The 14,788-nt window shown below is 37.5% G+C and overlaps 1 protein-coding gene across 8 annotated transcripts in view; it reads right to left on the bottom strand.

Annotated features, from left to right (window-relative positions):
* LOC114153120 (unconventional myosin-XVIIIa-like) overlaps positions 1-14,788 on the bottom strand; it is an 85,405-nt gene that overhangs the window by 44,311 nt on the left and 26,306 nt on the right. For all 8 annotated transcript variants that reach the window (XM_028031451.1, XM_028031454.1, XM_028031458.1 and 5 more), the window contains 9 exons: positions 14,474-14,644; positions 13,562-13,652; positions 11,397-11,589; positions 8,889-8,975; positions 6,676-6,814; positions 4,120-4,279; positions 3,835-4,021; positions 1,752-1,977; positions 1,454-1,563 (listed from right to left, as the gene is read on the bottom strand). In XM_028031451.1, the coding sequence (XP_027887252.1) occupies positions 1,454-1,563; positions 1,752-1,977; positions 3,835-4,021; positions 4,120-4,279; positions 6,676-6,814; positions 8,889-8,975; positions 11,397-11,589; positions 13,562-13,652; positions 14,474-14,644 (1,364 nt within the window). The remainder of the gene's footprint in view (positions 1-1,453; positions 1,564-1,751; positions 1,978-3,834; positions 4,022-4,119; positions 4,280-6,675; positions 6,815-8,888; positions 8,976-11,396; positions 11,590-13,561; positions 13,653-14,473; positions 14,645-14,788) is intronic.

Here is a 14,788-nt window from a genome sequence, read left to right as displayed (position 1 = left end):
TTTGTAGAATTATGAGATCCCTTAAACAGCATTGGTCGAGTAACATGAAGTACCCAAAAGTAATCTCTAAAAACAACATGTTTTTCGTTCTAGAGAAATTTGTTCTGTAGAAATTAATATCAGCCTGGAAAGGGTTAGAAAGCCATTTCTACGAGTTTAAGACTTTGATGAATGATTGTTGGAGACATTATCCAAAGTGGAAAACAGATCAGTACTGAAACTTCACATAAATAGCTCATGCAGCAAAATTATCCCAAAGACAAGTCGACTATTTATTCACAAATGAAGTTACAACATGTGCAGCACTTCAAATCGCACCTGCTTTAACTAATAAACAGTTGGCTTAATGGTTCTCAAGACATTTTGAAAAATACATTGTGGACTGACAAGAAAAAAGTAAAAGTTTGAGGAAGGCATTGATCCTGATAGATTTTGTTAAAACATCATTTCGCCAAAATAACAGTCCAGCATGGTTGTGGTAGTGTGATGGTTTGAGGGTACCTGCAATTTTTGGACCTAAACAACATGATCCCGTTGATGGAATCTTAAATTCTGCTCTTTACTAAAATTTCCTGAAGGAAATCAGTTCAGAACCCTAAGTAGGCAGTGGAACAGAAGCACAATAATAAAATAAAATTATCGAAGTCTGGACTTCATCTACTGAGATGCTGAGGTGGGACAAAAATAAATAAATGCACAGGCCATTCATGATTGAAACAAATCAATTCTGCAAAGAACAGCAGGTCAAAATTCTTCTAAACCACTGGCAGTAATGAGGTTTAGGGGGCAATTAATATTTCACATAAGGCATCGTTGCGTCGTTGATTTGGATACATTTCTTCCCTTAATAGATGGAATCACTTGAAAAAAGTGCTCTTTTTAAACACTTGGCTTATGTTTGTACGATTATAAAATTAATATCAAGACCTGAAATATTTAAGTGTAAAAAAACAACAAAAGAGGGAAAAAGTCTCTAAGGGAGAAAATACTTGTTTCTCTGGCAGGTCTATGCTGCAAGAGATGGAATACAATCATCGATAAATACTAATTCAATTTTACACAGAAATCTACAATGAAAAAAACACCTGAAAATAAAAGCTGCAGTAGGTGAGCAGAGACACAGATGCCTCACCAGACAGCCTAAGCATCACAGTTGCAACTGGTTGAATTTTTCTAGCTTTGACTGCAGTAAAAAACACTCCCCGAGCAGCAATTCTAATCTCCCCTATTTCACGAGCGAGACGCCGATGAGGTTAAGCTGATTGGGTCCTTGCTATGGCTCTGATGAACGCCCATTTCTCCGTCCCTCGGCTGCTGACAAATCAGAGGGCAGATGTAATGAAGTCGTCTCCTCACAACATCAATCTTCACCGGGCTTGGCCACCAGTGGAGCTGCACATTTCAGCTCCACACATTCCCACACCCACCGCCTTTTTTTTGCTGAGTGACTTACTCTCTTCTCATCCTTCACGATGTAATTCCTCCCATGTTTCTTGGTGAGGTGCGGGGCCAGCACATCAAAGCGCCGTCGGAACTCAGAAAACACCATGTGATCGGGGTAACCTGCGAAAAGTCGTGTCGGAGAACTTTATGCTCTGCAAATATTTGTGGAGATCTGTGATCATTCAGAGATGACCTTCTGACAGGAAAAAAATAAATTCAGCTACTTTTTTTTTTTCCAAAGCACATATACAAGCAGGCCTGGATTGCAATACCTCTCACTATGTATAAGATTTAAGCAGCTTTTTCACCTTGCCTGTAGATCCGTAGGGCATCGAGCAGCTTGGATCCACGTATTTGAGCACGAAGCAAGGCTACATCCAGCTGCATTAAGCCAGGATCTCCACTCTCCCCCTGAGCCTCGGATTCCCCGCCTTTGAACAGGGATCCACTAAGAGCCTTTAGAGCATCTGCCTTGGGCAATATGCAATGAACAAAGTGAATCCTAGACCTCCGCAATGTGTCAAGAAGGGCATCCTATAAAAGAAAGGGCAAGATTAAGATTTTTTGTGCAAACATTCGGAAACATCCATTAGTGTAATGTGTCTTGAAAAACCATTTACATTGTCAGTGGTTTTGCTCAGATTTGTCATGTAAAAAACACAAACATTACTGTATTTTATTCAAAAATATGCTTTTTAAACCTCCTATAGGAGCGGTGTGAAACTCATTTTCATTTTGAGCCACATCAAGATCATGAATCTTCTCTAAAGGCTGGTTGTGCCAGAAAGTATTGATGAAATCCAATAACAAACTGTAGAGATATTAGTAAATAGCTGTGAATGTCAGTTAATAAATGTTTCTTAAAATTAAATGATATTGAAGATATTTTCATTCTGATCAGTCCCTCCAGGATTGCATGACTGTTTTTATTTTTTGCAATAAAATCACAAATTTCTGTTAAACTAATTCAAAAATATTTGTAAGAAATGTTGCGATACTTGACATCAAGTAAGGCTGAGGCCGGAATGTAGTAAAGTAAGAAATACTGACACCTGCAGGTTGGAGTTGGCATCATTTAAGCCCAATGTTTTTGACCATTTTTTCCCAAAGAATTTGTAATAAACTCACAGCTGATTGATGTAATTTGTCAATATACAAATGAAAGCTTATTTAACTGACAAAATAATATCTAAAAACACAACTGTTATCTTGAAGGTTTTATTTATGCATCCCTCTGTAGTCTGAAGGGCCACATAAGAAGCTGTGGTGGGCCAGATTTGGCCTCTGGGCCTCTAGTTTGACATGTGTTTTATAGATATAGTTTGCAGAACCATATTTAAATATAATTATACATACATACAATGAAATATGCTTCTAACAGTTCTGCACATCTAAAGACTCAAGATTTTGCAAAATAGTCCAAGCTTAGTCAGACTAGATGGGTGTACCAATGGGAATACATTTTAAAATCTAGCCCCAGGTTGGTTTTCGGTCTGGATTTTGACTAGGCCAACACATGACTGTGCTTTGATCAACTGTTCCATTATATCTCTGGCTCTATGTTTCGGATCATCGCGCTGCAGGGAGGTGAACGTCTGCCTCAGTCAAGTTTTTTGCAGCCTTTAACAGATTTTCTTCCAGAACTGCTGTGTATTTCGCTCCTTTCAGCTTTCCATCAATTGTGACCGGCTTCCCTGCAAGATGCTTCCACCCCCATATTTCACCATGGACATGATGTGTTCAGAGTTATCTGTAGTCTCATGACACAATCAAACGTATATTCAAGTTTGTGGTTAGAATGTGACAAAATAAATCATAAATGGAAGAAGAAACATGTATTAATTCCATAATTTTTTAAAGGAAGAACTGATTAAATTTAAAAGAATCAGTCAAAACATAACATTTTAACTATTCTCCCGATAGTTAAAATTTTCATCTGAGTGTAGGTGCATCAGTGTACACTCTACACTTCACTCTAAACCTAATATGAATTCCAATGTACCCTTCTACAGCTCATTTTTCATCTGCAGAGAAACATGTATATTTCTTAGATAAAGTCTAAAAATATAGATCCAATAGAGATTCACTTCTGAGGTTAGATGGGTTGGAAGCTAACGCAGCTGCAGAGCCCAAGTCTATAAAAACAGCCAATATATCATTTTCCCTGGCTGCAGCTCAACTCCTGGCCTTCATTTCAACACTTTTCTTTTAAGCTGCATTGTGCAATTTACGAACGCTCTAAGGCCCAAAGTAGACTCCAAAATAAATCCTAAACAAGGTTACAAATATGAAGCACTTCATCCCTTCATACACCTTAAGCTCCCAGCTCAGTTCTAGAACCAAGTTAACACTGGAGAAAAAATTTTTTTAGCGGTTTATTTGTTCTCTCACCACTTGGAGTTTTATTTGGATGCACAAGGACTTCTTCTTGATTGCAGCGACTCCTGTACTGAAGGTCTTCCTCATGCTGGTAGCCCTACGCAGAGACATGTTGGAAACGCCCTCGAGACCGGCGACGGAACCGGACAGCACCACGGCGCCACCCGCCCGGGTGGTGAACAACGAGCTGATTATCTTCCTGCATGAGTAACATTTGAAAAGTAACCCACTGAAATCATGTTATATTTACATTTATATTCACCAAAGGCGGATTTTGCCTGCTAAGGTAAAGCCTACTTTTGGGAGTCCTGCAGCAGGTTCATTGCATTGGTAGACGCAGGGTTCTGTTTGGCGTAGGTCAACCACCCACGGGCGTCATACTCCACCCAGTCGGTCCCATGACTGTGGCCCAGCAGGAAATGATTTTCCTTCTCACTCCTCAAAAGGAAAGTGTGACCTGATGCAAGCATAAAGGTCAGTGTTGGACTCCCAAAACACCGTTTGTACAAAAGCATAAAAAATATTGAAATGTTTTAAAAATGTAGGAAGTTATTTTTACTGCCTGCATGAAAAGTTTATCATAACAAACAGATTCATCAGTTCTCGATTACTCTGCTGTGTGCCATCTGTCGCCAACCTACACAGACATTACTAATACATGCATAATCACAGACAGTCTGCTCCCATTTTATGTGATTCAAGGGGCAATTTTACAAGTTGTGCGATGGAGCCAGCTGAGTCCTGGACGGTGGCCAACAACACAGCATACTGTTCCATGCAATGATTATTATGTAAATATTAAATTATTTTAAAAATCAATAAATCAGGCAATAATTGATGGCATCAGGATTCTAGGTTTGCAAACAAATTTCATGGCTTTACCTTGCCTTGCTGTTATGTAGATACAATAAATGTCCCTGGTCTGGACCACTTAGACTACAAAATAATGATGAATGGAAACCATAAACTCTCTGGCACCAAAATCTTTTACGTTGCCAACAAATTCTACATTAAATCACAAACATTGCTCTTGCACAGGCTATAACTGATATACAGTAGTTGTCTTTGGATTACATTGACCTATTCATGTTGAATTAAGGTGAATTCTTCAGTGAATTTGCACCCACTCCTCCAATTTTTGAATATACTCCCAATCCACTACATGAATCAAATGAGTGGCTCCTCATCAGGCCTCTGCAGAACTCAGTGATATGCTGAGGTGGTAATTCAGACATTTAATCCAGATTTTGTTTCCATAGGGATGCATCTAAAAATTGCAGGACAGTGACTGCCGAGGGATGAAGTTGGAAAGACCTGATGTAAACAGTTTTGTTGTAGCTACAGTACGAGTTTGCTAATTTAGACTCTTGCTGCTCCTGTTAAGTTAAACATCATGTGGCTGATAATTCATATACTCTGCTCACTTTAATATCTCAGTGATGAGACATTTGGAACATTAAATACTTTCAACTTTGTAGCTATCACTAAGGTATAAATGCAAAGCAGCCATTTTGGATTTTTCACTCATTTCTGCAACTAAAATGTTAGAAATTCCAACTGCTGCGTAAAAACAGAAGGCATAATTGAATCACATTTTTCAAAGAAATGTTTGAACAAATTTGGACACTCCAAATTAAAAAATGTTAAATCCTGTTCCATTTCAAATTATCTATGGATAATCTATTATCTATATTGCAAATTGAGAGAAAATACAGCCCCAGGTTAGTACTAGATAAAAACAAGACAAAGTTTGCTGTAAAATATACGCACAAGAAACTTTGTAGGGACATTACAACTACACTACGAAGATGTTTATTCATGTCCATTAGGATTATGCCTCAAGTTTTTTAGATTTTTCCTCTGGAAGCAGCAGAATTTAATTTCCATTCAGTACATCCTGGGCCAAACACAAAATATTGCCAAAATGCTTTTGGTGTTAACAAGCTAAAACATTTACTCAGTACTTTAGTATTTCCACCAAATATTTTTTTACCCTTACCTGAGTAATTGTTTTTTGAAGGACAGCTTTTCACTTCTATCTGAGTAATATTAATTTGAAATAAGGCTACTCAAGCTTGAGAATAATTTTTGTTTTCTCTCCTGACCTCTACTACTGCGATACTCTGCATTTATAAACATGTTTTATTTCTGCAAATGTCTAATTATCTCTGCAAACATCTTCAGTTTTATCTCACCAGATCTGTTTATTGCTCATTACTTTATATTAAATGCTTTGCCACAACATTTCATGAGAGAAAAACGCCCTTTGTGAATCTCAAATTGTATAGTTGACTTGCATCCAGCTCACTTAATCTTAAGTAGTTTTACAGTGAAATATATTTTCAACACATCATTTTTCTCCTTGCTTGTCATCTCTGATTCTACCTATAATTTTTAAAACCTGAAAAAAACAAAACAAAAAAAAAACAAAACCGTGCCCATTTAAATGTCATGTTTGGCAATGCTAAGGCTCCTCTGACATGGGGTCAAATTGACCCCTCAGGCGACTCCGCTGTTAACCTGACCTAAATAAACATTCTGAAAGTAAGGCCTTCAACTGATGTTTTAGAAGACTAGGACTGAAACTGAATAATACTTTTTCATTTACGTTTTTCTGACCTTGACACAGTTCTTTAGGCTAAATTGCAAAAATCCACTTTTCATTTTTTTCATAAAACTTTAAGAAAACATTTTCTACTGAAACCTTGCGTTACTTGCTACAAAAAGGGAATACAACCCCTACATTTGTTAAAACACAAATTTTCTTTGTCTCTTTCTTTAAGAATCTTATTGCTTCTTGTGGATGTAAGAGTGACCTTATTATGCAAATTATCAGTGTCAAATTATCCTCACCTTTACTCTCGCCCTCAGCCGGTCCGTAGTAGCTGAAGAGACGTCCCAAAAGTGTTTCTGCTGATCCTCCTGGCTGAAGAGCCTCTTCCTCCATCAGCCACAGAAGCCCCCGTGCTTCATCTGTTCGAACCGTTCGCACCTATTGCAAATTAAAATGTTTACACATGCACTTTTAAACATTCTGCCATCATCGAACAATGTATTTTTATCCTTATTCCCTCTGTTTTGATAGGGGTTTTATGACCCCCTTCAATTCTACACTCTACTTCTACGGAAAAAAAATCCTATTTCATTACATGAGTAAAGACAACCTTGCCACAAGGACACTCAGCTTCTTTCAGCTGTTTAATGGGAATGCATGGATGAATCAAGCATATCTTTAAGCCTTTATTATTCATCTCCCTCATGGGTACAAAAAGAAAATACATATAATTTTCTCAGAACTGGTTGCTGACCTCTGCAGTCAAGTTCTTAAGCGTAAGCAAAAGTACTCTGCAGTGTGTTTCTTCCCAGCCTGAGCTGGTGGTGAGAGACCAGATAATATTATCAGCACTGAAAATTGAAATTTCTTTAAAAAAAAACGTTGACAGTCTGTGTCCTTCAGCTGCTGCTGCAATAATGGCATCATCCATTCGGCGTTTTTTATATTAAAAATGTAAATGTAGCTCATAAAGACAAAGTAATCGAGGATTAAAATGAATACAATTAGCAATACTTTTACTACCAGCAGAGAGAAGGGGGAAAAAAAGACCTGCAATGGCACTGCTTTGCATAGAATAGGGATATTATCTTCATGTGTGATGCTATGAAAGATCAAACAGCTTTATTCAACACCGTGTGTAGATGACAGCATATTTTACCATACACATATTGCCTTGCATAGTCATTCATAACTGGTGAACTTTCAAATTTTGTCATGTTATAAACAAACTTTAATGCATTTTATGGCATAGGCCACACAAAATAGAATATAATTAATCATGAAGCGAAAGGGTAAATGATACAAAACTATAATATCTTATTACACACATCTCAATTCATTGTCTCTGAGTTAACACGTGGTAGAATTACCTAGTAAAAAAAAAATATAAAGAAATGTTCCTTCCACTTCATAATCATGTGATACTTGCTGTAGATCTATTTCATTAAATCCCAATAAAACACAATGTTTGTGCTCATAATATGAGTAAATGAGGAAAAGTTCAATCAAGATGATAAACTCACACAATTGTGTATTTAGAACAGAAGGTTCAATCCTGAATTTTCATCAGTGTTTTGACTTTTGTGATACACATTTAGCCAAAAATATTGACGAAAAACATGTTTTAAAACAAACGAGCACTATACATAGGATAGTTAGGCTGGTTGACATGGTTAAATCCTGAAAACATCCTGGAAAACCTAGACGCAAACCAACAGAACCAAGAACAGCTTTAATATCCGTTAGGACGCTACAACAAATACACCCTTATCAGCGGTGCACACCACACTGCCCACAAATACAGTGAATCAGTTTGAAGGAGACGTAGGACAAGCCATGAAACTGGCAATGAGTTAAACATTAAGGCTGTGATAACGGACATTTGAGCAATGACAGCATAAAATATATCTTTGGGTAGAAGAAAAAAACCCTTTGATCAAAATGCCTTTCATTCAAAGCAACAAATCTTTAGAGCCGACTTTAAAAATGTCTTTAAAGTTACCATTTAATTTTTTCTTCTTCTTTTTTGTGTGATATACTGTAGCACTACTTCTGATGACGTTGAAACCAGAACAGGGACCCATCTTAAAAAGCAAAGCACTCCAACAAAAAATACTAGAGTTATAGCAACGTGATCCACAGTTCTTTAAACTCTGCCATTTCTGTTTCCATGGTGCAGATCACAAGCTGCAAAGGCCAAACATTGATTTTTCTTTCTTGAAGTCAATTCTCTAACCTTTCTTTTTCTTGCTCCCATCGCCTTTTCCTAACCTCTCCCAAACCAATACTGTATACAATTGAGAGATTATTCAAAATATATATATTTACTTTTGAATCACGAAGGGCATTTGGTGAATATCAAAAGAAAAACATGTTTACAAAAAGATTTTGAGAAAAACTGCTACACTGTTATCAAAACCATGCATGAAAGAAAATCTGAAAAAACAGAATGTGCTATGGAAATTCCCCTGGCAGTGCACTGCAAAGATAAAAATTTAACCACTTAACTTACAAGCGCATGGCTTGAGGTTTGGTCTATCACTGCCACTGAGAGAGAAGTGGTGGGCTCAGTGTCTTCTATGGCAAGTTCAATGTTTTCCTGGAGGAAGGAAGATAAGTAGACAGAAACTCAAAACCATATCTAAATGTGAAAAAGAACATTTTCTAATGACAAAATGTGTTTTCTTTTTTCTAAGAAACCTATTAGACATTTTGTAATGTTTTATTTTCTTTTAATTTGACTAGTTCTCTTAAAACCCATTCAAGTATCAAAAAAAGGTTCCAGCATAAAGGCTAGCTTAATGCTGGTTTAATCAAGAAAACACACAATTTCACATAGGTTTAAAGTAGATCTGAAGAAACTGTTTTCTGGGGTCATTTTTAAATTAGTGCAGGGAAAAAAGAAGGAGTTTACACAGATTATACTGATAACTAGCCTACCACTAGCATGACCATATGCTCCATCCCTGTGCAAACATCCCATTGCATGCATCCTGTCTGACTCAGATTAAGGTAGACAAACCTAGTCATGACATTATCCCTTAAAATCTGATCAGATAACCGGTTACACACTTCAGATTTAAGCATGCCATAAAATCAGCAGCACTATCAACAGGTCTACTGATGTTTCTGTAACATCACAGGTACATTAATTGAACTGCTCTATTTTATTGTTGGTTAGTATAAGGGTAGTACAGAAATTACGAAAGGTTCAGTTAAAAAATTATGAGTAAGAACAACTATTTTGTTATTTTTAGTTCACATATATCCAACTTAGTTGTTGCCAATGGCTGAAGCTAGCAGCCAACCCAAGAAAGGCCAAGACCAAAAATAACTTGTACATTCTATAAACAAGTCCAATCTCAAAAATATCACCACAGTTTATGCTAAAAGTACTTTATGAACCTTTAATCTTTGTATTGGGTGGATATTGAAAATGATCACTATGATTATTTACAAGCAAACGGGATGTGGGTAGTGGTGTGACACCAGGGATTTTCCTGGAAATGTTAAGAAAAGATCATTTAAGACTCTTCTGGCCAGTAGCTCTCTGATTGAAACATAAGGCAGTGTAAAAATGCATAAAGTATTTTCTTAAACTACTTCCATATTTTTTTAACAATAAGAAAGATTGGATCTTGCATTTTCTTTTAAACCATTATCCATACTTACATCAGTTAATAGATCCACAGAAAAGCTATAAATTCTTATAATTAATCTGTTTGTTGAGGTGGATTTACCACATGTCTATTGTTAAAGGTTATTCATGAATACAATTATATTTCTTATTTTCTTCTATGGCTAACTTGGAAAGGTGCTCAAAGGCACAATTATTTAAAGAATGATTAGAAATTAAAATGGCATTTTTAAAAAAGGGTATTTTAGATATTATATGGTTAAAGGCTATACCAAAACCATTAAAATAACAAAAATATGTGGCATTTAATGCAAGTAGTTTTCTTGAAGGTAAATGGAAATGAAAGGTGAAGAAGGAATCATTGCATTAAAATGCCATTACAGCTTAGGAAGGGGATGGGGGAAGAATGTTACAAACAGTAGCAAACAGTGGCATGAAAACAGTTGGAAATGTTGATGATGCATCTGTGACAGATGTTCATGTACGATTTGAACGCGAGCATGAAACAGGCATTTGAGGGAACACAAAAAGTTCCTCTCAACAGCCTCAGCGCTCCACTGTATTCCAGTTGTATGATTACAAAGCATACGACTGTTTTGCGCTTCACGGTTTGACCTGCCCATCATCGTCACTGTTAACACTCGGTTCTGACTTAAATGAGTTTGACCTAGTTTACAATGACAGGTTCACAGCTCCATATATTCTCAGGTTGTATTGACGGCAAAGCATTACCGTGCAATACTTAATTCTGCTCCATTTTCTATTCTTCCAGGCGAATGACGTGGGTGGCAACACAAGCTAGAAGTCCCCAGATGTTTTGTTCACTGCATCTAATGCAATGCTGTCAGGGTTCCTGGTTAACTTCACAATCAGGTCAACTGAGAAGACTTAAGTGTGCAACGGCTTGAGAAGATTAATATATGTGTAAAGGCATAAAATAAATTTTCAGTATTTTGTCCTTTAATAAATACTTGAAGATGACTGTGGCCAGTTATTATGGTACGGTTCTGCTAGAATGAGCTCAGGGGAGGAGAGAAGAAGAATGGTTCTTTCATCAGGGAGAAACGCCACGGCTGTGCAGCTGGGCGTGCCTCTCATAGATAGCTGTGAGTGACTTTACTTTGATCTCGGCAGAAGAGGTGAACACCGGCATCACTAATGAGGAGGTCTAACACATGAACTACTTCGGCTTGTCACAGCTTGTGACAGGTGGGACGGCTAGCGTTTCTGATGTGTGAACACATTCGCTATTGGAGTTGATATATCGGAGAAACAGTGGCAGTCAAAAAGGGGAGAGAGAGGAGGGAAGGCAGGAGAAAGACAAAACAAGGAGACTGGGGATGTATGTATGCACAGCACATTATCTCTCACACATGTCTCTACCTCTTTGTATCTTTCCAGCTCCTGAACAAAGGTGCGCTGGTAGAAGAGGCTCTGCAAGCGTTCTTGAGTGTAGTTGTGGCACAAGTCTTCAAAGGTTGTGCCGCTCTCGTGCTTAGCAAGCCTGGGGTTCTGAAAGCCTGGTGTGTCCACAATGAGCAAAGAGCACATGGAGTGCTGACTGGATTTCAAGGCCCTTAAGTACACAGGGGGTAGGAAGAAAAGCCATAAAAACATACACATGTACCAATAACATATCTTTCACTGATTACATTCACCCTACAAACCTTGAACCATAAAGTTGATCTTTACTTTAGAAAATTCACTTCCCTTCCTCTAGCTTCAACTTCAAATTTAAATGGTTTTAAACCATCAGTTATAGTGTTGTGAATTTTTTTAGCCCCTTACAGAAGGCTGCCCAATATCAGAAAAATGTTGTGATGTCAGTTGTTATAAATGCCTATTTTCTTCTTTCCCCTTTCTCAGTGCTACAATCACTCTATGACCTTTAACAGTGGGCTCTATCGGTTTCATCACTGCAATTTGTGTCCATTATGAACATCTGGTGGCATGAAACTCTGCCTGACTTGCTAAATGTTACATTGTCATGTAAAATTCAAGTTTATACCACTTGCAATATTGGACAACAGCTATTGTATTCCAAACAGTCTTTTGCAATATGAATATTTCACACTGGTATTACCTTGACTGTGTGCAACATATTGTGAAGTCCTATCCTGCAGGTTTTGTCCCATTTAAATGATTCACATTAATGAAACCTTCACATTACTGTGGAGGAATTTTGGTCCACTCCTCTTTGCAGAATTGGACAGCCTCTTAAAGGTTATGACACAGCATCTTTGTCAGATTTCAGAAAAGACTGACTTTGTCTTGGCCAATCCAAAACCATGTATTCATTTTGGTAAACAGTAAAAAAAAATCAAGTAACAGTTTTTTAACAAAATCACTAATGTTAAACTTCTAATTATTATTGGAGGAATGAGCTTTGGGAACTGGCAATTCCAAGAAAGAAGGTTGATTTTGTGTGTTATGAACAACTTGCATGTTTATTTGACCATAAAATGTGAATCACTATTCTGAAAGACCCAACAATGTCCCATTTTCAATGCAATAGTAAAATCAACTAAATTTTTATTAAACTGTTCCAATATTTAGTGTCGTTATGCACTTTAGCAAGGTTCCTGTAATGTTTGGAAAGTAAACAGGCCCATAGCATCACAGATTCTTCACCTAACTCCATATATTCATTCTTTGTTTCACATCAAACGTAAATGGAACTTTTGTTAGTAATTAGCTCAATTCTGAGCATGACACAAATCTTGAAATCTGCAGCAAGACTGATTTTCACACAATTTATTTTGTTCTGAAAAAATTCTGACACCATTTCATATTTGTCATAAGTTGGGTTTGATTGTAAAAGCGATAAATGTCTGTAGTTAGAGTATCTGAATGTCTACAAATTGCCAGTGTAAAACTATGATCAAATACTTTCTAAAAATGTTTCTAACAATTCTCTCACAATGACAAATTTCGTCTGAGACGTTAGACACAATTCCAGTTGAATTCCAACAGAATTTAGCAAACTCGCATTTACAACAGCAATGTTAAGGAGGAAAATGCATTTTCTGACATCAATCCCAAAACAACTTGCTGAATCTAATGGTTGTTACGGAGACTTGATGACCAACATACATACACATGACCAACGTGACACTTTTTGTTGCTGAGCTTTGGAGATTTTGTTTTTAACTTTTCTTACCATTCTGCTCACTGTGCATGCTTTCAAGATAAACACAGAGCCTTGGTTGGCCAGAACTGGAGACTACAATAAATAGAATCATATTTTTACTCAAGGGGGGAAAAAGTAAATTATTCCTAATTAGAAGATATGAACATCTTGAAAAGTATAGTATAAATGTAAAACCTTTTTAGATTATTTTAAAAGATAACAAAGGCTTTTGTTGAAAACAATTAAAATGAACATAGTACTTTTTCAACACATAATATCATGCTTTTGCTAGAAATTAGGAATATATTCTAAGGCTTTTTAAACTTCAGAGGAAAATGTGGCTGGAACTGTTTTTAAAAATGCATGGTAACACTGTCTTTATGCAACCCAAGATATGTCAGTTTGCCCCAATACTAACCGATTTATCAAAGATACGACGACAGCAAAGACTTCAGAGTAAAGTCCTGACGCCATTGCCTCCAAACACTCCATTGCTGTGAATTTGGATCCTGGTATGGAAGAAGTCAGACAGAACATATCAGTTATTTACAATTTTTAATATCTTAACAATGAGGCAACACAAAGATCTAACTTAAGAATAGAGGAAATAGATTACAGTCGGACATTTGCTCCTATGAGGAAGGTTCAACGGCGCCACATTTGAGCATTTTATACCCAGAGGCTTAAGCATCCAAACTGGGTTTAGAATTGTCTTTGTAAAGCATTGACATTTTGGACTCAGGTGCTTTGGAACCAGTCACATCTAACAGTGCTAACTCATGTTTGTGCCTAGCGGCAGTGGCCACCTGTTAGGCTCACTTAATTCATTCCGCTATCAAACAGAATAGTGACTTTATGTTTAGTAGGGGAACGTTTTCATGTGTGCACGCACACACAAACTGGACAGTAGGTTTATGTGCAACTGGGGGGAAAGTGAAGGTGAGACTGAGGTCATTTCTGTCAATCCCTGCTGTGATGGACTTTTAACTGTATCCCCATGCCCTTCAAAGTCTGTTGATAGAAAGTCAGGGCACCTGAACGTGACAAAAATCAATGCGACGCAATTATAATTTCAAGGACGAAGAATGAAAAGAGGATCCAAAATTGCTTGTCCCAACATAGTGTGTGCACTCATCTGTCAATAGCCAATGTGGTCGTGTAGTATTCATTACTAAGATAAGCTTTACGTTTTTCTCCCATGCATGCAGTTTCCCTTAGGTGATGAGCAGGCACATATGCGTGCGAGCGTGTGTGAAGAAGTAGACAGAGAGTGACAAAGAGAAGCAGGGGAATGAAAAGAGTATACAGGAAAATGTATTCTGCTGAGTACCTGCATCTGCTGTGCCATTTTCCTCGGAAGCCTGGCGGATGGTGCCCGTTCTGGGCAGGGTGCCCTTGGTCTGATGCTTGAAGATGGAGGAAGAAAGCTCCTCCAGGGAGCAGCCCAGCAGGTAGGCTGCCTTCTGGGCCCACTCGTGACGTGCAAATTGTTTCCTGCCAGCTGAGACATGTGTATAAAAACCTCCATTAGTCCTTCTGCCAGCGAGTTCCAGGCAACATTTATGACAATCACATCTTTTAGAGGGTCAGGGTTATGCTTCTGTCCATCAATGCTTTGCAAAAGTATCCATGCCCCTTTAAACTT

Source organism: Xiphophorus couchianus, chromosome 11 (genome assembly GCF_001444195.1).
Source record: "Xiphophorus couchianus chromosome 11, X_couchianus-1.0, whole genome shotgun sequence".
NCBI lineage: Eukaryota > Metazoa > Chordata > Actinopteri > Cyprinodontiformes > Poeciliidae > Xiphophorus > Xiphophorus couchianus.
This window is presented reverse-complemented; position numbering and strand designations above follow the sequence as displayed.